General features: G+C 40.5%; 2 protein-coding genes across 3 annotated transcripts in view; both read left to right on the forward strand.

The window, feature by feature from the left end:
• The first annotated feature begins 590 nt into the window (after window positions 1-590).
• cenpi (centromere protein I) lies at window positions 591-14,496 on the forward strand. Of its 2 annotated transcripts, none has more exons than XM_056382059.1 (20): window positions 591-822; window positions 1,589-1,726; window positions 2,335-2,453; window positions 2,856-2,963; window positions 3,595-3,643; window positions 3,810-3,856; window positions 4,088-4,177; window positions 4,279-4,410; window positions 4,859-5,002; window positions 6,466-6,586; window positions 6,893-6,987; window positions 7,145-7,262; window positions 7,403-7,467; window positions 7,661-7,770; window positions 8,694-8,829; window positions 10,203-10,327; window positions 10,785-10,833; window positions 11,489-11,707; window positions 12,133-12,174; window positions 12,333-14,496. In XM_056382059.1, exons 1-20 carry the CDS (start codon window positions 651-653, stop codon window positions 12,414-12,416), a joined length of 2,163 nt encoding a protein of 720 aa, XP_056238034.1. In that variant the 5' UTR covers window positions 591-650; the 3' UTR covers window positions 12,417-14,496. The 2 variants fall into 2 exon arrangements, with proteins under 2 accessions (XP_056238034.1, XP_056238035.1); XM_056382060.1 differs by having other exon boundaries at window positions 11,492-11,707.
• Window positions 14,497-14,983: 487 nt separating this feature from the next.
• Window positions 14,984-22,947, forward strand: part of drp2 (dystrophin related protein 2) — a 148,739-nt gene continuing 140,775 nt past the window's right edge. The window contains exon 1 of the mRNA XM_056382163.1: window positions 14,984-15,552. The gene's annotated coding sequence lies outside the window, so the exon portion shown is untranslated. The remainder of the gene's footprint in view (window positions 15,553-22,947) is intronic.

Genomic DNA, 22,947 nt, shown 5'->3' on the forward strand with positions numbered 1-22,947 from the left:
ATCAAATTTGAGAACCTGAAACCACAAAATGTTTGAAATTTCTACTTTAAAAAACGCTAACTGAGAAGTAGGCTACAACATCTAAAGTGCCCTATTATCGAACATATGCCTTGTTTTGTTCAAAATACTTGACTTTTAAATAAGCTATGTGAGGTTTCCAAGAGAGGTTGTTAAATTACACCCAACACTACATTTTGAATACTCTTGCAATTAGAATGATGTCTCAAAACCTGGTAAAATAAAATCATTACAAGGAATATCTGCAATGTTGTCCAGTGTCAGCTTGAAGCGTTGTTTAAATATCTCACCAGCCCCTAACAATGTTGTGACTACTGATGCGTTATTATCCAATTTTTATGTTTTATAAGGGAGTACTAACCGTCTGTCGACTATCAGCAATGTTGTGTCGTCCTCTTTTTAAACACCAAATTTGTAGCCCCTAAGATAGACACAGCTACGTGACGTTTGTAGTCCTAATAGCTGTCTTTCAGCGGTTGAAGGTAGACGGACTACAACTCCCGTGAAGCAACAAAGCGGATGGACTATACTGCGCAGGCGCAGAGCAAACGGTCGCGCGGAGAATTTGAGTTTTGTTTGAATGGCCGAGGACGGAGTGGGGCACAGTGTTTTTAAGTTTTAGCAATGTAGAAATGGCAACAAAGCTAACCCTGTCGGCGCCGTCGGATTCAGACCTATCGTCTCTAGCCGACCAAACGGCTTCCAGCCGGAGCATTAACAGAAGTCTGAGAGTCGCAGAAAAGGAGAGGAGGAAAAATGAGGCGGAGGACCCGTTTGTTCTGGCCCTGAAGTACTTCTCTGACGGTAGGCGGTGGCCCAGACAAACACCGAGCCAGTGGGGTGGCAGATGGTGGCGTTAATGTTACCAACCTAACTGTCCATTTATACGTTTCCGCAAGGAAAGATGGGATGAAACAATAAGCCAGGAAGAACCGTATTCAGTTAACCTGAGTTTAAATTACTTTACTGGTATTAGGTTGTAACTTTGATTTTCTGCTAGCTAATGGTTGCTAAGTTACTTACTTAGCCTAGCTTTCAGACCACAGTCCCAAACAGGGTTAGGGTTAAGTCAGTAACATTATCTGCAAACAGAAAACATGTACTGCTTCTCGACTGTGACGATTTGGTGCTTTTCTTTGTCATAGGCGATGGTAAACTAAACTTAATATCTTTGAATTCAGGACTGTAAGTCAGACAAAATAAAGACATTTGAAGACTGCAAATCGCATTAGTCAAGGGGGATTTCTATTTAGATCATTTCATCACTTCAATGTTTATTTGATGTTCAACAAGAAGAGACCTGTTTAAATTTCTAAATATGTTTGGATGGATTTAGCCTTTACAATCTTTAAATTTCATGTCATCAATTTCCCTGGCAATTTCCCTGGCAATTTCCCGGCTTGTTTTTGTCATTGTTATTGTTAGGACCGAACTAGATTGTCTATTGCTGCTTCAATAAAAACCAATAAACAAAATAAAAACCATATTCGCAGAAAATTTTGAGAGAATTTGTACTTTCTCATGCTCATACATCCATGTTCTGATGTGACGTTACGTCTTCTTCCTGTAGTTGAAGCAGGTACTCCTTTGTTTGGGAACGATGAGTTTGAGAAGAACCTGGTGCTTGTGGAGAGGGTGGCCTACAGTAAAGGACTGTCCCCAGAGGCCATCTCTATTATGCTGGAGTTTGCCATGAGCCTCCGTATGGGTAAGACAGTCACTTAACAGCACCAGTGTACTAGGTATTACTGTAATTGTTGAATGTCTTGCAGAAGGAAAGGACATGTTTGTGAAGGCCAATCATGTGATAGTGAAAGCTGTAATACCATCCATCCTCTTTGGCACTTAACCTGTACAGGGTTGGAGTGGGCTTGAGCCTGTCCCATCACACACCAAGCAAGACAGATTTGACAGATTACCAGTTTACAACAGGGATAACATCCGGCACACTCTCAATCACATTTTAGTCAAATTGACGCCAACAAAATGAACTTAACCTGGAAGTCTTAGACACTGAGTCGCCATTCTGTTTGAAATGTATTACCATCTGGTATTAGTGTTTTAATTGACAAGAATGCTGGAGTCAAACATTACTTATGTTATAGATATGTTGTTATGTCTTATCCGTGTGGTGAGAGCGCATATATTTCACACAGCATGGCGCAAAAATGTTCTTTCATTCTTATCTAAAGTATAGGAATATCTGTGCAAAGGAGAAATTGTTAGTTAATGTATTGGACGGTTGGCATATTTTACAGTCAGTCCTGACATATGCTTCCTTTAACTGATGTTGTTTCTGTGACTTTCTCTGTGCAGGGAATGCTCCATGTGTCCGGGTGCTGAAGTGTCTGATTCCTACCACTGTGGTGCCACAGGAGGCCGTTGTTCGTGCGGTGGTTTGGCTGGGTGTTGGCAAAATACCCATCAACACTCAAGTAAGTGCAAATAATTTTGTTTGCCCTTAAAAATATTAAAGCATTAAGATTTTGATGGATAGTGGGCAATTACATTGTAACATCATGTTGATGGGAGTAAATCTTGATTTGATTTCTTTGAAACTGTTTTGTGTTCATGAGTAATTTTTAAGTATGTTGGTTGGAGGAGACGTATTATCAGCTGTACACGCATAATATAACAACTCTTTTCATTGATATAATAACTCGGTCAATAAAAAGATTGCAAAAACTAGCTTCTTTTAGTTTTCAAAGATGAATTGGTGTTATGTGATATTTGAGATGGAGTGAGTGTTTGTTTACCTGCTTGTGATTCTTTATTCTGTCATTGCTAAGATTGTGCCATAGTTAATCCATGTGCTCTCTTGCATGTACAATATTCAGATTCTTTTTATAAAGTGGGTGCTGACCGTATTTGACCTGATTGATGCAAAGGACCAACTTCGAGCTGTCTATGGCTTCATCTTCAGCTTTGTCACAGATGAAAATCTGGTATGTGTGCTGATGATCTTTGTGTTGTTGTAATAAGTTGTTTAGAAAATGTGATGGCATCAAATCAAATGTGTACAGTATACTATTCATTTTCACTTTTACACAAATTTAAGGTTCTCTAAGGTTATTTGTCATCTAAATTACATTTATATCTATTTGCCAGAGCTGTTAAAATAAGACTAAGGGCAAATGCCTCTTTGTTTTTGATAGCTGTGCCTTGACACAGACTTGGTGTCATAAATAAAGGTTAATTTCAGCCTCACTGGAAAGATGGATAATGGGTTTATATGATTTAGGTCTATGATTGATACATTACAAAGATGTTTGTATTGTTCTATTTTGTTGCAGTTAATCCATTTAGGAGCAAAGGGCCTCATAACCAGGGCCCTGAGTTATCTGTTACTACACTGCTAAAAACAAAAATCCCCTCAAATCTGAAACTGAAAATGATCTGATGTATTCAGGGCTTTAATCTGCAAAGTCATCGAGACAACTCCATGAGCCTGCTTCTTCGAAGAGGCCCTAGTGTTTTAGTGTGTGATGAAATGACATCTCCACTATAATGTGGTATGGGATCTGCTGAACAACAGTTGAGATGTGAAGTCATTATATTTTGTCACATTTTTTTCAGTGTCCTTTCATCTGCCATCTGTTGTACCTTTTGACCAGAAAGGAAAGTGGTAAGTTAAACATTTTCATACCTGAAATATGATCCATAATTCTACTGCTATTTCTTCTACTGCTATTTCCCATATTTTCTCTTGTTTACTCTGTTATTTCCTCTCTTTAGTATTCTCACCACTTCTCTGAGTTTTATTGATTACTTCATTCATTTTCTCATTGTAGTACGAGTCTTCAGAGTCAGAAAGCTGCTGGAGCTACAGTCTAAACTGGTAAACATCCTGCTGATTTGATGTCCTCTAGGGCCATTTGTCACAACAACACATTATTTCCTTACTGACTTAAATAAATTGCATGATGTGTTTTTTTCCCTGTGCTCTGTTTATTGTTCCCATGTACAATTACCCTTTTCATATCCTTGGTTATAGTCATATTTTGCATTATTAGGAAACATCAATCAAAATGAAGATATCGAGTGCAAGATGTGTTTTGTCTTTCCTCAGGGAAGGCAGCCGTTCCTCCTGCACCTACTGTCACTTTACAAAGTGTTTTGCCCTGAACTCGTGACTCTCTCCATTCCATCACGGATGAGGGTTTGTACATGGACAGTTAATGCTCGTTCTGCTGTTATACTACCATAGGACCATCATCCCTAAAGCAACAATAAAATTGTATGTTTTCTGTTTTCTCACAGAGTGGGTTTAGGAACTACAATTCCCCCTGGAAATCAGCGTTGATTGCTGTCCAGAAGAGGAATGGTTCCCAGGTTGCCTCCAGCACCAGTCTGCCCTTCACAATTAAAGATAAGACCAACCCTAGGAAAAGGGTATGTATGTTTGTTTCTCAGGTGCAATCTTTACTGTGTTTGCAATCACTCCTGCTACACTGCAGTTATTGCTGCAGCTTGCTATTGCCACTCCAATATTTGACAGCCCCACCTCCATCCCTGCATTCGATTATCGATTGATATACCTTTCAAGCAGAAATGACAAGAATGTGCTCGTTCCACCTCCTTAAATGTGAGGATTTGCTGGTTTTCTCTGTTTTTCCATTGTAAATTGAATATCTTTGGGTTTTGGACTATCGATTGAACAAAATAAAAAGCTTGAAGACGTTACCTTGAGGAAACGGAGACACAATTCTCAAATATTTAATTGACAAAACAAATGCAGATTAAATGATAATTACTGTACAGTATTTGTTTTTAATCTGTTCTTCTGAGCAGTTGTATAGCTTTTATTTATTGTCTGTTTTTACTGTGCTTTATTTCTCAGAAACACTGCCACCTGGAATTGCCGGTTTTGAGTTCTCTAGTCAATAAGCAGGCCCAGACTGAGCTGTCCTCCAGCAGAAAGGTGGTCCCCCTGGTTCAGCTCCACTCCTTGACTCAGCTGCTGGAAAATATGCACCGTATAGAGGTGATACCTCCTAGGAAAAATCTCTGAGTTCTACATCCGCAGGGTGCTAACACTGGGGCCGCCCCTACCCCTATCACTGTCTTGCTTCTTTTCAGTCTTTCACTCTTTCTACTCCCATCTACCTCATCTTCTACAGTTCAGCTCTTAGTCTCAGAGCCCAATCGCACCTGGACTGGGTACAGATAGAATATCATTTAAGCATGAGGATCATTCATTATTTAAGCAGCAGAATAAAATGTATGCCAGTTTTTCCATGCCATTAGGATGCATAACCAGTGCATTTAAATCGTGATGTATCCTGACAGCCACTGGGTGGTGCTGTGCCACTGTTACAATTTTATCTGTACATATGTATCAGGCCACTAACAACTTTGTCCTAGAGAAACCACAGCAGAGGTGGCCCGGGGCTGTAATTAGTTTATTAGATTAGAGCATAAAGCACTTTCATGAGCACCTTGCTGTGATTTGTTTTTCAAACAGAGTGTTGCTCTTTTTGGAGATATCATCAGTGGCTTAATCTATCCTATATGAACAATGAAAGCAAAAGAACCTGAGATTAGATATATCTGAGTAATGCATTGGTTACAAAGCAAATGGTCATTTAAAGAGCCCTCTCCATAAATGTCTATTGCCCTGCAGATTCAGTGACCTGATAAACTAATATAAGTCATTTTAAATGGCTTGCAGACTTTTATGCGTCATGCTACATAAATTCACCTCTTTCATTGCCCACAAAACCAACATGAGCAATAAAGATTTTGGACAGCATCAGCTGTGTTTATGGCCAAGTAAGCTGTACTTTGCCATGTGTTAGGAAAGACGTTGGAGTACAATCACACTCATAAAACTATTCAACAAAGGTATTGACAAAGCATCAATGGTGATTTCCCTCAACTCCTGCGCTCCCGTTGTCATAAGCAGAATGGTGATTTCTCTGTTTAATAATAGAGTTTCTCCATAATTATTGAAGAGCTGAACTGTGTCCATTCACAGTCTGTTTTCTTCTCACTTTGATTTATTTATTATGCGAACACAGTACTGTTATTGAGAGGCAGCTGTTCATGTACAATAATGGGCTATATAAAGTACAGAGAGTGATGGAAGAAATGTCCCAGTGCTGACATTATGGGGGTTACCAGATACTGATGAATTAACTTAGTATCTGATTGTTTGCACACTCAGTGAAAAGAAGGAAAAAAAGCATTAGTTTTTTCTTATTCTTCAGCAGGGAAACAGATTGATCTGGAACCAATTTGAGACAATCAGTCTCACAGATCAACTTTTTGTTTCTTTTTAAAATGTGTTTGACTTTGTTATCAAAGTTATGTGGTAATATGATTTTTTCTTTTTTTTTTTCTCACTGCTCTGATCAGCGCTGCCTTTCATTTATGGATATTTGATTATTTTAGCATCTCAATCATACTTTTCATATGTTCTCAATTTCTTAATTTTACCTCCACCAGCTGCCTGCTCAGATGGGCTCACTGCTGGGTTCCAGTCTGGCACTGCAGTACCTTGACTGTGTACAGGATGAGTCTGCCCTCCTACGCCTCAACTTCTGGCTAGGCTACGCTCTCCATGAAGGTAAATGTGTCTGTGTTTGTGTGTTTTTGTGTGTGTGGTGGGGGGGGGGGGGGGGGGGGGGGGGGTTTTGTTCTGTGACATCTTCTATCAGGAAGTTACATCCAAAGCGAAGCTGACCTTGAGTTGAACCATCACACATTACCTAGTTGGCATATCAAAGGGGTTCTTTCAGAGAAGGGTTTAAAAAAGACTGTGGGGGGAGGTCTCACTGTATGAAGATGCAGCACATCTGAAATATTCTGCTTTTCTCTTTTTATTCCCTTGACTTTTTCACTTACTAAATACCTTTTTGCTCTTTCTGTTAAGAATTTTTGTTTTGCGGTGATGGAGGAGGCTCCCAGACCTCAGAAGAAGCTCTGCAGTTTTTGGACAAGTTACTGTCCTCACAGCACTTTCTCCAGGTGAGCCCCAGCTCTCAAGCCCCGAGGACTACCTCTCTAGTGCCCCACACCTGTCACTCATTATTTCTGCACCCACATGCCTAGCTGACACCTGCTGCAAAGCCACAGTCAGACTATGACTTTACAGTGTTTTTGATTTGCCACATTTCTCCACCAGGAATCGTTTTCCAGTTCAGAGGCTTTCCTCTACAAGTTCCTCAGTGTTTGGGACGGCTCCCTGCTCCGCCCACAGATCCTCAGCTTGCTGAGCAACATTCCTGTTGTCCCCAGTTCCCGTGAGTTTTCCACAGTCTGCCAGTCAGCCATGGTCCCATATCGACAAGGCCTGTCATGTTGTTCCATCTACTAGGAATTGTGACTGTGGTGCATTTATATAGCTAGATCCGCTGTAACCCTCTGTCTCCCCCCTCTTCAGAAATCGGACGGCTTCTGTTTGAGCCACTCATGCAGCTCTTCTTCACATCCTCGCTGTTTTTTAAGGTAGGTTTTCCTTTCTGATGCAGAATGAGTTTGCTCCTGCTACTGTATTTGAGTTACAAAACTATCTACTATCATTTGTTAGAACAGATGCAATAGAGTATTTTTAAAGCACCCATTATGGGTCCTGATTAGCTTAGTGTTTAAACTCTTGTATGTTTAATGATTTTCCTCTTTGTTGTCTGTGTGTCTGCAGTGTGGACTGATGGAGTGTCTAAGCAATATGCTGTTGAAGTGGCTGACCTGGCACTCAGTGTATGCTCTGGAGGACGACTTGGACATCAGCCTCAACAGCCACACCTCCATGTGAGTCTCACAGCTACTTTCTGCTATTTGTTTATGCCCAGAGCATAAACAAGCAATAGACCTGAAACACTTTGTGAATTTACTTAAGAGCATAAGGGTTATGGCTCTTTAAGTTTTCACTTTTAAGCCAAAAAAGTCTTCTCACACCTCAGTTCTTCCAGTTATAATAAATATCTTGAGGTGTTGGCTCCGTTTTGCTTACTGTGGGTTAGTGGAATGAAAAAAAATCCCATTATAGCTGTCTCAGTTGACATTTTAGTTAAAATTAATAATACTATTAATTTTTAGCAGCATTTTGGGCTTTTTTTATGCTGTCCTATCAAATCTTGACTGAAACCCTCACACTGGTCTATACAGCAACTTTATAGTGTTAATTTAAGCCATCCATTATCCACCAGCAACCAAAGCAGCTATGGTCTGTATTAACGTGTTGTGTTTTGAACCCATTTATTCATCACATCTTATAATTGATTTTTTTTTTTTTTTTTTTTTTTTTTTTTTTTTATAGACAAAAACAGTCTAAATTTCCAGTTAAATGATTTCCATAATTAAAGGGTGGAGTTATTGTCAGTTATGTTTAAATACCTGGGCTTCATCAGTATTGACTCCTCACCTGTTTAATCCCATAATAAATGATCCAATAAGTGGAGGGATCCATTTTTATTCACTACCATTTGAAAACTAACCTCTGGTACTCATGAATGTAGAAATAATTGATTGTGTGTTTGTGTGCTTCTCACACGAGTCTTGATCCAGTGTTTGTCCTTACTAATGTAGTGAGCTGCCACTTTGACTGATTTGATTGAGTCACTGAGTCTTACTCCATGGGAAAATCAGATGACTGGTGTTGCAGTGTCATCATTTAAGTGTTTGTCCTTCCATTAGAGTGTGTGTCTGACTCTCTGCTCTGCCCTGTGTCCCAGAAACATGACTCTGTCAGGGTTCAAGGATTCAGTGATGGAGTTGGTTCACTTCGTAGGTCGTCTGGCCTCTGTGGGCCTTCAGCTTGAAGGCTGTCACTCTCTCCTCCTCAGCTTCATCCTGGACTTCTATGAGGCGGTAAATGAGCTGATCTCCTGCACTCAGAGATGTATTTGACTTGTTGTTACTTCAATTGGATGTTTGACCTTCACTGTGCAGAATGATGTGTATATATGGAGTTTGACACTAGACTGATTGTTTCACATCTGTCTGTTGATAGGAAAAAGATTCTCTGTGGGAAACTTAAATCTTAAAAAGTTTGAGACGCCTATATATGAACATGAATCTCTTCAGTGAAGTAGGAGACCACTTGTGTCTAGTTGAACAGTTAACATTTGAAAAGAAAAATATTTGCATGTTTATAGATCCTCAGATCTTTTTTAGCCATGGTAATTTAACTTTTTGTGGAAAAATCGTATCAGAGACATTATTATTCAAAGCAAAGTATTTTTTATGTCTTAAAACATGTCTGGAGGGGGTCTTTAACCATGCAAGGGCCTCTCTAAGATTAAAAATCTATTTTTAGGGGTTTCCTGGTCAAGTTAATAATAGCAAACAGAACATAAAACATAAACCTTACAAAACACATGGGACAGACTTGAAATGAGTCAGACAAAAAAGGGGAGAATGCTCGAATGGATAAGACCATAAGGATAATGTAAGATTCATAAAATAACAGCAATAAATAGTGTATACCATAATAAGGTGTATAAACACAGATATGCAGCAGATTACAAATGATTTACAAAAAACACATAATGAGGATAAGTAAAAACAGATCCATCCTAATAATACTCCAATCAAGGAACAGTTAGACTGGTTTGAGAAAATGCTTTTAAAGGAATACTTTGACATTTCAGGAAATACACTTATTCACTTTCTTGCTGGGAGTAAAATGAGAAGATTGATACCTCTGTCATATCTGTATGCCAAATGTCAGCTGCCAGCTTACTTAGCTAAGCATAAAGGCGAAACAGCAGGGGCAAGCCTGGCTCTGTCTGAGGGCCTACCAGCTCCTCTAACACTTACTGATTAACAAAAAACTGAAATGTAAAAATGTCCATTTACTGTTTTACTTGAGTATTATGTGCCCAACTATTTTTTTGCCGGGACCAGTAACTTCTTCTGGTTGCTTGGCAACTTCTCATAAAGTTTTATCTCAGGAGCATCAGAAGGAGCGTATAAAGGTTCTTTTTCCGTGCTCAGTACACACCTTAACAACAGAGAGACTTACTGCACAGCATAAACAGTAGTTCCCTTATTTGGCACAAAAAAAATGGATAAAGAAGATAGGATACCGAGAATAGCTGCACAGATGAGTTGTACCCACTTTTATCAAAGCAGAGTCATAATAAAAGCTTCAGATGTGAGGTCTGCTCCATGTTGAAGTATCTACTTTTCACTATTTTAACTTTCTGTGGGTGGTTACTATATATTTCTCTGTCTCCTAGGTGTGTGACACATTTCTGAAGTATGGGCTCCCCCTCGTGGTGATGCCCCCACCTGGAGTTTTTTACCCAGCCCTGTTTTCCCTCGACCCTGTCAGCGTGGACCGACTGGCCTTCATCATGTACAGGTGAGGACTCTTCATATCTATGTTGCAGCCTGCCATAAGCTTGTCTTGATGCATACGTTAGCTACACACGTAATGATGTATGTCATATGCTTATTCATATTTGATGACAGAACAGAACTGGAATCAAATGGCTTCATTGCACTTACATGGTGATTTATTATTTATGATAATGAGCGGCTAAGAGGCAATACACTTAAGCCCTCTTCTCCTCCTCTATGTAGAATTCAAGCGCCATTTATAACTCTGGGCTTTAATAACACAAATCCTTACAGTGTCGGCTAATTGACTACACCCCAGGGTTATGAAATGATTTTACCAAAGTGTAAAAATGCCATAGAAAAAGAAAATTGGAAGGTAATAACATAATGTTTTTTGACCGACCACAGAGAACATACTGTTTTGCAGACATTCTTGATCACAGAGGTCACTGGTCTTTAACTACCTCTTTTCTGTTCAGATACAAGGTGAACTTGACATCAGCGAAGACTCAAGAAAAGGTCACAGAGGTAAAACCAAGCTGCTTCATTCTTGCTATACATATCTGCAAATGAAACTATGCTGTGAAATGCATCAAAGTGACACTGTGAGAATACATTTTGGTCCATTGCTACAAGTACTTGACAGACAATGTGCGGGTAAAATCCTTTCATATTAGCCACTGACTAGAGAAGAAGAGATGCATGTCCACATCTTGAGTGCATTTCCTCTTATTACATTTAAGTTTTGTAGATGCTACTGTCCTCTAAAATTGCTTGTTGTTTGTACAGCCTTTGATTCACTGCACTAGTTTTTAAGTTAACATATCCCAGTCCAGCTCTTTAAGAATCCACAAGCATCCACCTAACTTGAATACTCTCTCAGACGAGGACTTGAAAAGATGTTGATTTTAATACAGCTGCCACCGGCAGCTTTGAATTTACAAGTACATGTCAGGCAGCCAGTACGCTCCCCTGAAAATGTCAGTGGCACTTTTTATTAAGAAAAAATGGACTTGGTAAATTGCATGCAAATTAATCAGCAGAGCAAAGTCAGATGTGAAATGATCTAAATGTGGGCAGTTTTTTACTTGGACTCTGTCTTTCTTTCTCCACTTTCTTATAATTCTTTCTTCTGATTCTGTTGCTTCCTTTGTTTCTGTTTTTTTGTTTTTGTTTTTTTTAGCAGGCCTTTCACATCAGCCGCCAGACGTTTCGTGAGTTCAACCAGTACTTGGTCGTCATGGTCAATTGCCTGTGGAACTCCAAAATGTTTAATCCAGGTATGGGTGTACAGCTGGGAGAGGAGCTGCTCCTCAAGAGCAATGTACCACAATACTGGACAAGTTTCGATCTCATCCACCACCCTGCTTTCATGAGCTACGCTGTCGACTTTCACCGGCAGGTGAGTGCGAATCATCTAGGGTTTCTTTTGTGTATATGTATTGTGTATTTGTGTTTTACAGAGATATGTGGGAAGGGTCCCACCTGCTGCAGCCCACAAAATGCTTGCTTGCACGTTTATATAAAACCCGCTCCAAAGCCTGTGTTTATTTTCAGACTGTAAGAGGCACTTGATTTATCTGCATGCAGCCAGTTTGTAGAGTTTGGTTAATAGACGTACAGGCAGGACAAGGAGACAAATGTGGTATTAATGTATCTTTCATAGAAGATACATTAATACAGAAAGTCATTTTATTATTAATGGGAGCTGCACGAGATGGTGGTTTTCATCATGTTTAATAATACAAGCACCTTTTTTTGGTTTGGTCGAATTGCAACATCCAGCAGTGATCTTGACAATGAGTATTAATGTCCCCTCTTTATCAGTGTTGGCCAGGGAGAAAGGACATGGACTTCAATTCCATAAAGGTATGAGGGGTCTCCTTTTTATTTCTGCATTTGTAATAGACTTCACGTGTCGTTAGGTGTACATCAGTCATGTTTCAAAGATTAAAAGACATTTCTTTGATGACAGAACTGGTCATATGTCTTTGATGTGACTGTGTGTGTTTCTGTGTGTGTTTCAGCATTCCAAGCCATGGAGCTGGTACCTGGAGTACCTGTACAGTCAGGGATATGACGGACTTAAACAGTTTGTCCCAACCCCTTAGCCAGAGGAGACTGAAAGGGTGGGCATCTCACTTCCGCAGGCGGGCGTTTTTTTTCTTCCTCCTCATTGAAATATTGATGTGAAATATTGTCGATATTTCTATCATTCAACAATACTGTTGAAATTTTTTTTCATTTAAATGTTGTGAGATGTTGCATCACGATCCATAAACAAGATTCACAATATTTTTTCAAAGTTGTTTTCTTGCTAAAACAATTTATTCATGCACTGCAATTGTAACTTAGCCAAAACTCACAGTTGGGCTAAAACTTGCATTCATAATACATTGCCACATAGTAAATCACATCTGGACAGCAGCATATTACGTTATATCAACTAAACCATATGACAGTATAAAATGGCTTGTTTAGGATGAAATAAACACAAAGTCGTAACTCATGACAAAACCATACTTAAAGTACTGCCGCTGGTTCAAAGCTGAATTGGAAATGTATTTTCATGCTAGAAAGGCTGTGTGAATCCAGTCCAGACCTTCCTGTCACAACAGATCTCTAGGCCAAAACAAAGGTTAATTTGGGTGACAGGGACTTGGAGAGTGGGGTATAACGAGACAGACAGGTTGCTGCAGAACCCTCAGCACCCCTAGTTCTTGTAGCTATGAATGACGACGTCTCTGTGTGGAAACTCTGCAGCTGTCTGCAGCTCTGGGTTACCTGCAGGCACAGCAATCAATCAGTGGTCAGTGAAAGCTTTCCTCGGTGCTCACAAAGACCTCACACGTTGCAGTGGATGCACTAATTGTTAATAAGTCTTTTTTGTTCCTACTTGAAAATGCATTTTTGGAGGTGGAGGGGTTTGTAAGAGGGCGGGAAATGCACCCCAATACCCCTCCTTGGCGATGGGCCCAGTTTGTTCAGAGCAACATCAGCTAACAGCTGACAACAGGCGACAGGCTGTACACACAGCAGAGGTAAATGCTCAACTCAGTGGAGAGGAAAAACAACCACTTGCATCTTACTCATTTTTTAAAAGACTTGTACATATTGCACATATCTCCTCTTCTTTTCCAAGTGAGCTTGCAAGTGATCAGACTATGTTTTTATGTATATAGATTTATGTGTGTTTATTGTGCTTTTTTACTTATAGTCTTGTCCATTCAGCAATAATGCCCTGCCAGAAGCAGTGTCAGTAGTTTGTCCGAGTGCATGTTTAACAGGGAACATGGTGTGTTTATTGCACACAAAAAAAAAAACTGACAGTGGATCATTTTAATGCACACGCATCTGTGAGGTTGGTGAGAGATATCCACTAAATTTTTTACATCGCAGAAACAAAATACTTTATCTGTAGTACCTTGTCATGAAACATGTTGAGAAGATGCCACAGAATAAGAGAAGCGAAAGTTGAAATGATTCTTTTTTAGTATTGTCTCTCCTTTTTTGTTTTTTAGCAATACATTCACAACCATTCTTTGTTTAATGTGAACACACCGACCTTGAACCAGCTACTACATTCAAAATGCATTCTGTAGCTTACCCTTGATGTTTTTTGTGTAATATTCTTGTACAGCTTGCCATCTGCAAAACCTGACTCTTGCACATTGCTGAAAATAAATAAGTGTAAGACTTTTTACTTTAGAAGCAAATAAAATCTGTTGTTTCTCATTAATATTATGCTGCAGTACGTCCCTGATTTCAGGGAAAGTAGCTTGGTTTAGTCCGAATGTTGACCTGAATTTTTGCCAAATGGCATCAGTTGCTTGAGAACCTGTTATATGGATAGATGCTCTTGTGTAGTGCTGTCAGATGCTCCACCATCTGGAAAACAGCATTTTGCTTTAATTGAGGGACCCATCTGGATGGTTAATAGGCCCCTGGCTTCTTGGTTACTTTTGATAAGGTTGGGTGAAATCACTGCAAGCTTTCATCCAGTGATAACTTTTCTCCATGACGCACCATTACACTGAGAACATATCAGATATGTAATTTCTTTGTGCTTTGTTGTTTGTATATTGTCCATATTTATTCATCTCAGTGTTATTTGAAGGAAACACAGAAGACATCACTTCATGCCACTTCAAGATCTATCTCCCAATGTTCAATGACCACCCCCACCCCACCCACAAGTACCTGGAATAAAGGAATAATAGTGCAAAGTCACTAACATAAGTCTGCAACTATTGATTATCTTCATTATCAAGTAATCTACTGAGTATTTTTCCAGTACTCAATTCATTTTTAAGGCTGTAAAATGTCAAAAAATAGTGTAAAATGTTCTCCTCCACAAGTTCTGAGCAGCCATGGTTATAACTGCAAATGTCTTCTCCAATCAAGATATTCAGGTTAAAATGATATGAAATACAAATCTTAACATTTGAAAGGATGAAACCAACAAATGTTTAACATTTTACTGAGTTAACTTTCTGTTGCTCCACTAATCAAACCCAAGAGACTGTGAGGGTGAGTTTAGAGCAGTAATTTTCATCATTTCCTCAGATCACCCTATACATGTCAAAGTGTTACATATTATTTTGGGATGTCTTGATAAAAACAGTAAACACTCGGGAGCTTTGGCAAAAAAAAAAGGACATCACAAGCCTTATTTTTTACGTGTTGTAGGCTTTATTCAAGTTTTCACTCCGCTGTCAAAAATGATAAAGAGTTGCAGAGGAGACGTGCTCTCTCAGCCTTGAGCCAATTTTCATCCTGACAGGTTTTTGGACGGTTCCCCTCTGAGCAGTGACTTCAGAGCCGCCCTCCTGCAGCTCTCCTAACGCACCCGAGCCGCGGAAGTTTTCTCTTACTATGTCTTTCATTATATGCGTCTTCCAACTCTGGCTGATGATATTCTTTGGTGAGGCAGTTAGATCCAGCCGATGAGCGACCCTCGACGTGCGTTGTGGCGCTGATGTGAACGAGCGGAGCCACCTTAAAGAAAGCAGCCCTCTCTGTCTGATGTCAGCGTCAGAGACACAGACCCTGCCGCCGGTACCGCGCTGCGCTGCACCGCCGTTTCAAATCTTCATCTACTGCTGCTGCCGCTGCTCTCCTCACTTTTTTCCAGCTCATGCCTCGTCTGCATTCACGGGAGTAGCTTATTCCTGCCTCTTCGCCAACACATTCAACAGAGCTGCCCCGGTCCTACCTGAGCCAAATCCTCGCCTCAGGGGCAGAAAGGTAAGATTGCTGTTCAAGGCTGCTTCTTTTTAAGTGTTTACTGCAGGAAATGTGTTTCTGGTAGAAGCCGGTTAACCTCACATCCAGGACAAACATAGGAACATGGTGTGACAATGTGACGGGCTTCTTCCATCGCCTTTGGCTTTACTCATGTGAATGTTGAGATGGAGACTGGCTGTTGTGTTGCATTTAGGATACTGTGCATCGTCCTGGTCACAGTTTTGCTGCTGGATTTTTTTTTTTTTTTAACCAGGCGACATCCGTGTGATGGATGTGTTTTGCCGGATGAGCTTTAGGATAACTACACTGTGTGTGTGTGTGTGTGTGTGTGTGTGTGTGTATGTATGCGCGTGTGGCTTCGGCCGGCGGAGATGTCAGGGACAAATAGGTGCGCGACTGGACGTGTTTGGCAGTAATTGGAAACAGCATCTCCTTATGTTTATGGTGCACTTCAGTCTGTTCCTTATTCTGAACAAGTCACACTCTGAATGAAGAAGACTGCACAGACAACAGCTTCTCCAGTCACTAATTGCGGATCAGAGGAAAGTACATGTCCAGACGCTGTTGGAGCGTGCGCCCCTGTGTGCGCTTGTTTTGTGGAGGAAAGAAAAAGACGCCTGGCAGATCTTTCACTGCAAGTTTCCTCGCATAGTCTCGCTTCTTGCAGAAAAAAATGAGCATTTTTTTTTTGGGACTGCATCATCAGTTAGTGAGGGTGGAGGCTGAAGTGTGATGGCAAACTGAGGTGTTGAGTCGGATTTGAACAGTTAGAGCCCGTGGTGTGCGTCTTAAGCCCCAAGAATCCTTTTTTTTTTTTTTTTTTTTTTTTTTTGAGGGCCCCATGATGCAACACGGCGTGGGATAATTCTGGGAAATAGTCGCAGGGAGGAAACTAAACCTGTCTGCTGCCGTGGACGACATCTATATTTAATCCAAATGCAAACAAACTAGAAGTCTATCGTCATTAACAGAAGAGATGCACCCCCACTCAACCCAACAACAACAACTTCGCATATTGTAAAAACCGTAGTTGCGTCATATCTTTGCAAATTTGGCTTCACAGACCTAGATTTTATTCAGTTATGCATTTTCCTTTCCTGTAAAACCAACATGTGGATCTCACTCGTGTTGATAAATGACTGACTGGCCTCTTAACAGCTCCTCATTGAAAATATTTGGACTGTGACAAATGAGTACAACAGTTTATCAGTCTAAATATATTAGTTCAACATATTAGGTGTGCTGTCAGTGTCCAAATGTTGACTGTGTGTCCATTTCAAAGAATCAATCAAATACAAAAACTGAAATCTCCCTCATAAAAGTATAATCAGCTTGGTTCTGAACATCAAAAGCATTCCTCTCTCTCTCTTTCTTACCAACCTGGTTTTGTATTCTTTCATCATTGCTCATAAAGCCTCAGTGTTTATGGCTCAGTCCACGATGAAACTGAAGGTGTCTGGAAGCTTTAAATGGTTTATTTTGTTTTTTTTTTTAAAAAAAAAAGAGCTGGGCAATGTTTCACTCCCAAAGGGGGCATAAAGTGACAGCCTGCCTCACAGAGAAACTCCTCGAAAAATGACTCCTATATTGCCGTTTTTCTAAAGGACATTTCAGTGTTGCCAATCTGCATTAATTTAAAATAGCTGAAAGTAATTTTCATGGACAGTAATCTTCCTGTACCTACACTGAAAAATCATTTTCCTCAGAATCCGAAGCCGAATAAGAGCACATCAGGGTTTTCTTCAGGCAACCCAGCTTGATGTGATGATAGAATTGCCTGTCTTTTGATCTCGAGGACTGCTGCAAACATCTGAAAATCTAAAATGAAAAATAAAAGCGGAATAATTCGGCACATATGTGGGTTTAATTAATGGTAATAATAATAAAGAGTAACATGCAGCTTGATAACTGTAGCAGCTCGCATATTATGTTAGTCTTTGTAACCAGATTTGGCGTAGAGAAAGCGTGTTTCTTAAGGCTACACACAGCAGTGAACTATTATTGTGAAAGACTAAAAGGATTACGAGGATGTTCTTTTGTCACTGCCTATCTCCATCTACATGCCTTCTGGTCATTTTTTACGTTATGCATTTTCAACACTCTCCCTCCAGCTGTGGCTATAGATTAATAAATCACACAGAATCATCCCCCTTTTAATGTCCCATATTTATTATGAAGCGGACAGTGCCACTGTCACTTGCATCAGATAATGCTGACGCAGTGGTTCCCAACCTTTGATGTACCCACACACTTCTTTCACACAGACCAAATGACCTCTTCATTGACACCAACATGTTCCGAAATGTGTTCGTATGAATTCATTTCAACCTGGATGTCATTTAACTCAATTAGCTAAAGAGACCATTCCTCCAAAAGATAGTCCCTCATTAGTTGTTGTGATGATGATGATGATGGTGATGGAGAGCGCTGTCTAACACATCAGTCCAAAAATATTCCATAGGTGTTCAACTGGGTTGAGATCTGGTGACTGTGAAAGCCACAGTATGTGATTCACATCATTTTCATATTCATCAAACCATTCTCACGCCTTATGGATGGGGCCATTGTCATCCTGTTTCTCCACTAATCTATCACCTGTCTGTATGTAACAGTGGATATGATTATTATATTTTTCTGATTGTCAGTGGACTGGTTTGATCAACACTTGGAATGGCAGAAGCTGAAGGTTTAAGCCATTCTCAGCTATGTTTTAAGTACTTTACTTATTCAACGATAGATTTTCCACCACATATATATATATATACTGTATATCAATCAATACTTTTAAATATTACAACATTATTATATGAGTACTCAGTACTCATAGGTCAGACCACACACATCTTCAAACACAGCCTTCATTTTGTTCTTAACTACACCTGTAGAGTTTCGTGACTGTGATGACGTGTTGACAAAATGTGTCTACAGACAGACAGACATATAAACACCTGCCAGAGTACTCAAAATCACCTCTGTGGTATTCCCTCCTAGACTGGAGTGTCTCCAGGTCATGTTTTGTTACTTTGACACACACATACACACACCTACACACCTGTGTGTACCTGTGGTTGGGAATCTCTGTTTTAAGGCATTTGTTTTTTTTCCTGGCCTCAATCGAAGCTTAATCCTAAATACACAGCACTTCAAGGCAGGGAGCTGGTCTCTTTCATGGGAAGTTTTCATGTCCTGTGATGAATCTTAAACATCTATTTTGCGATTGCATTATTTATTTCGTTATATAGGGAGCGAGCTGTGTTAAACATTGTCTCGGGCATGTTTTTCTATTCCCTCTTTTTTTAAATTCAGGAGAGTGATCTGAAAATGTCATCCTCTGTTAAAGTCTGCCTGGGGTCTTCAGTAACTCTAGCCGAGCGTTAAGAATTAGCAACCTACCAACTGCTGTAGTGACATTACATATTCTTACTGACAAGAGTTTCTTTTATCTACAATGAAACGCTGATTGTTGGTCAGATGCTGTGATTTCATGTAAGCACTGTGATGATGAATATTTTAGTCTGGTCTCGTATTTTCTTTCTAGAGGAAGGCAGTGATGAGTTTACAAGTCGTGACCTTAGTGAGACCTCATGGAGTTGAACTGCTGTAGTGATTTAATTAGAGCTGACCCCAGCTTTGACCTTATTGATGGCACCTTGCTCTCCAGCGGGACAGAGGCAGGCCTTGTTTTCCATGTTGCCTTGAATGGCTAGTTTGAGTATTTGCAGTGAAAGAGCTTCTGTGGCTCAACTTTCCTTTGTATTTAAAAGATATTTTTTCATTTGACATTTTCCAGACTACCCTTCTCCTTTACATGTAAGCATAATTAGCAGCAAAGTACTGTATTCCTACTAGAGTCTGCACACAGTTGGCATAGCTGGAGATATCGGGTCTCATTTTCCTCCCTTCAGAAGAAGCCATTTGTTGCTGCTCTCTCTTGCACAGTATGGTAAACAACTTCCATTAAACTTAAAAAATGCTTGATAATCCACTGGGTTTGTATCCTATGAAGCGTTAATTAGGTTTAGTCAAAGTGTCTCTGTTGTGCCATTTAATCTTGCCTTAGTTTGATGTTTTAATTTCTAACTGAGCATGTGGAGAGTAGGGAACAAACCAGACGATCTCATTGGTTGAGCAAATCGGTGTCTGTGATGATACAAAGAGTTAGACACACTTAATTAAGAGCTGGCATCATTTGTGGTTGACTTAGACTAATGCTTTGCGGACTTGTAATCACCTGAAGAAGTGGAAATCTGTCTGGAAGTAATCTCTAAAAATCTCATCATGTCCATGTCTTACTCAGGGTATCTTTGTTATAGTTGGCAGCACAGTTAAAAGTTAAGTGTGGTGTTATTTTGTATTTCTCTTATTGTCAGCAGCTCCCACAAAAAGACCAAAACCAAGACTGAATTGATTCTACTAACAAGCATTGTCTGTGTAGCCAAGGCTTGATACAACACAGTCCTCTGTGTCATCTGTAGACCTCCATTGTTGAAAAACTATTAAAAAGAAATCAATTATCCACACTGCTGCACTGTGTGACATATTGCTTTACTGCAATGAATGTGGCCACTGTAGTTTATTTTGAGTCGATCGCACATAGGCTACTCTGACTCGCCGCCATTTATATTCTCGTGCTCTGTTGCACCTGTAACCACACCTAACAGTGATCTCACAGGGTCCCCTGAGTGCACTTGTACATCACTGCAGCAAGAGAAGAGCTGTGTCCCAAATCAGGGGCCACATCCTTCGGAGGACGCGCCCCCTATCGTAGTCCGCAAAGGCTGAACCGAAATTAGACGGTCTGGCCTACAGAGGATTTCCTCTGTGCGGCGTCACCAGCTGTGCCCTTACTGTTGTGTCACAAAGCGCCGCTCCTGTCGCCAAGCAACCTTGAGGTTTGAAGGTATTACCCCCTGCTCAACTGAGCTGAAACCCAATACTTACATTTAAAAGTGTAATCCTCGTCAGAGTAGTTTCATCATTGACGCGCAGTGAATCTTGGGATAGGTTTGGGTCTTGTCATGGATATGTTTACATGAATAAAACAGAATATATATATGTACAGCCATAACTTTACATTTTAACTCGCTCTTCACAAAAAAAAAGAGTTAGAATTAGATATGGCACAGAAAAATGGCAATACAGAATCCTCCAGCATTCTTCTTTAAATAATAATCAAATGCCTACCTTCAACAGGTGAGTGCAGTGTACTGTAGCACAGTATGTAACCGCTTTTAACATTGCTGACCACAGACCAGCTGTGTCTTGCGCATCCACCACTCCTGTCCAACAAAATCGCCACTGGTCACAACCAAACACCTCAGGCCCTGCTGGAATAAAAATATCTCAGTGCCCTGTCAAGTTGCTGTTCCTCCTGAGACCCAGATGGACAGATAGTTGTTGTACACCTTGGAGCATCATCATACTGAGCTCTGTGGCTGTAGGACAGGTGTGCTCAGTCAAGCAGGCTGCAACAGTCCCATCTTCTCCCTCCACCTCTCCATCATCCCCACTCTGTGCTGAGAGATAGCAAAATGGACAAATGGGGTAAGAATGGGGATAGACAAGCAATTTGCTAACTCCATAAATTCCTGTGCCTATCCTTGGCCATGGTGACTGCGAGCTATTATTTAGAATCTGGTAACCGATGCTTTCCTATTAACATTAAATGGGTTGGTGTCTGTGGGTTGTCTCCCGCGACACGTTTATGCTGGTTATTTACTGCCCAGCAAGGCAGGCCTTGCTCTGGGAGCTGCTCTGAGGGCCAGCTCACAGTGTGGCCCCGTGTGGCAACTCATCCTTAATACTGCAGGAGGGGAGGGGGAGAGGAGCAGCGACCAGTTGCTTAATTTGCAATATGTTACTAAGGGCAGATGGTTTAGAGTGCGTTAGAGAGGAGATATGTATGGCACAGAAATAGAAAAGCATGTCAGTATGTGGTGGATATTGCATGTGTTTGTCCAGGCTGAAATATCTCATCAACCATTGGATGGACCGCAATGACATTTTGTATATTCGTACATTCATTTTCCCCAATGTGAGGGAATTTTCTCTTGTCCACCTAATGGATGACTGACTGACTCAGGGTGAAAGGTCAGTGTGAGGCCCTAGGTCTCTGCGCCCCAGCTACTGCACTAAATCTTACAAGCCTTGAGACGCTCAGGCGGCTCCTCCAGACGCAGCTGTGGTTTTCTGCTGATACTGCTGGTGCCACGATTGATAACAGAAGACCTTGGATGGTCTGGACGTTCTAAGAATCAGCACTTGGGCGTATATAGTCATGTTTCCTTGTTTATGGTTAATGAACCAATAGTGTATTCATATATCCCTCTTCTCCCTCTTCTTTAGGATATTTGACCAATTATGGAGTGTAAGCTATCTATAGTAATCTCTCTAAGTGTATAAAGACGATCCACAGGGGTTTCTGCTTCAGATTTGAGGTGACATCATGCACAGCATAAGACATCCTGGACTCCAGCGCTCTTTCTTCACCTCCAATAATAAGAATTTCCCTAACACCCAAAGTATAAATTCTACTTTGGTCTTTGGTGATCCTTGTTTCACTTATCCTGTGAAAAACAGTTTGGCACAAAATCTGGCACAGATATTCATGGTTCCTGCCAATCCTTATGACGTTGGTGGCCATTTTGAGCGTGTTAGGATGCTGATATACTAGCTGTAGAGACTTCGTCTTGTTTTTTCCTGGTTAAGGGAAGATAAAAAAGTTCACACTATAAAAGAGAGCATACATTTTGCCCAGTATCAGGCAGCAGTGCAGTGAGCTACAGATGTGAGGGTAACGTTATTTCTTAATCCTGTCATCCCTGGCACCAGAGATGCTGGCTTTGGTTGCTTTCCCTTTTATCTGCGTTTGTCAGCATGTGGGACAGGGGCTTGACTAAATATTCTCTGCCTGAACATTTCTACTTTTATGCTGACTCACACTCAGTTTCGCCGTCTGACAGTAGCATCTCACAGCCGATGAATGATTAACCGTGTGAAAGTTAGCCAGTGATGAACGATTTCCGCTTTATTACAGTTAAAATCCATTGTTTACAAAAGAAAATCGTTAAAATTGTTCCCAGAATTCTCGTGGTCACTGCTGCGCTTTGGTTCCAACACAAAATAAATGTGCATCCTTTAAATACAAAGCTATAGATCTAATGAGTTCAAATGGAGTCTCATAAATACAAGTTTTCCGCCTGTAGAAGATCTTCTGGTCAGCAACATTACATCAGCACATTCTCTTACAACCGCTCCCCTCTAATTCCAGATAATGGCTTCTGCACTGCCTTCGACATACTTCTTGTGGCTGCTGCTGCTGCTGCTGAGTTTATTTCCCTGGTTGCGGCTTCTTTTCCAAACTCTTGCGAGTGACTTAAGTGCTGCTATACTGTT

The sequence above is a fragment of the Seriola aureovittata genome, chromosome 8 (assembly GCF_021018895.1).
Source record: "Seriola aureovittata isolate HTS-2021-v1 ecotype China chromosome 8, ASM2101889v1, whole genome shotgun sequence".
NCBI lineage: Eukaryota > Metazoa > Chordata > Actinopteri > Carangiformes > Carangidae > Seriola > Seriola aureovittata.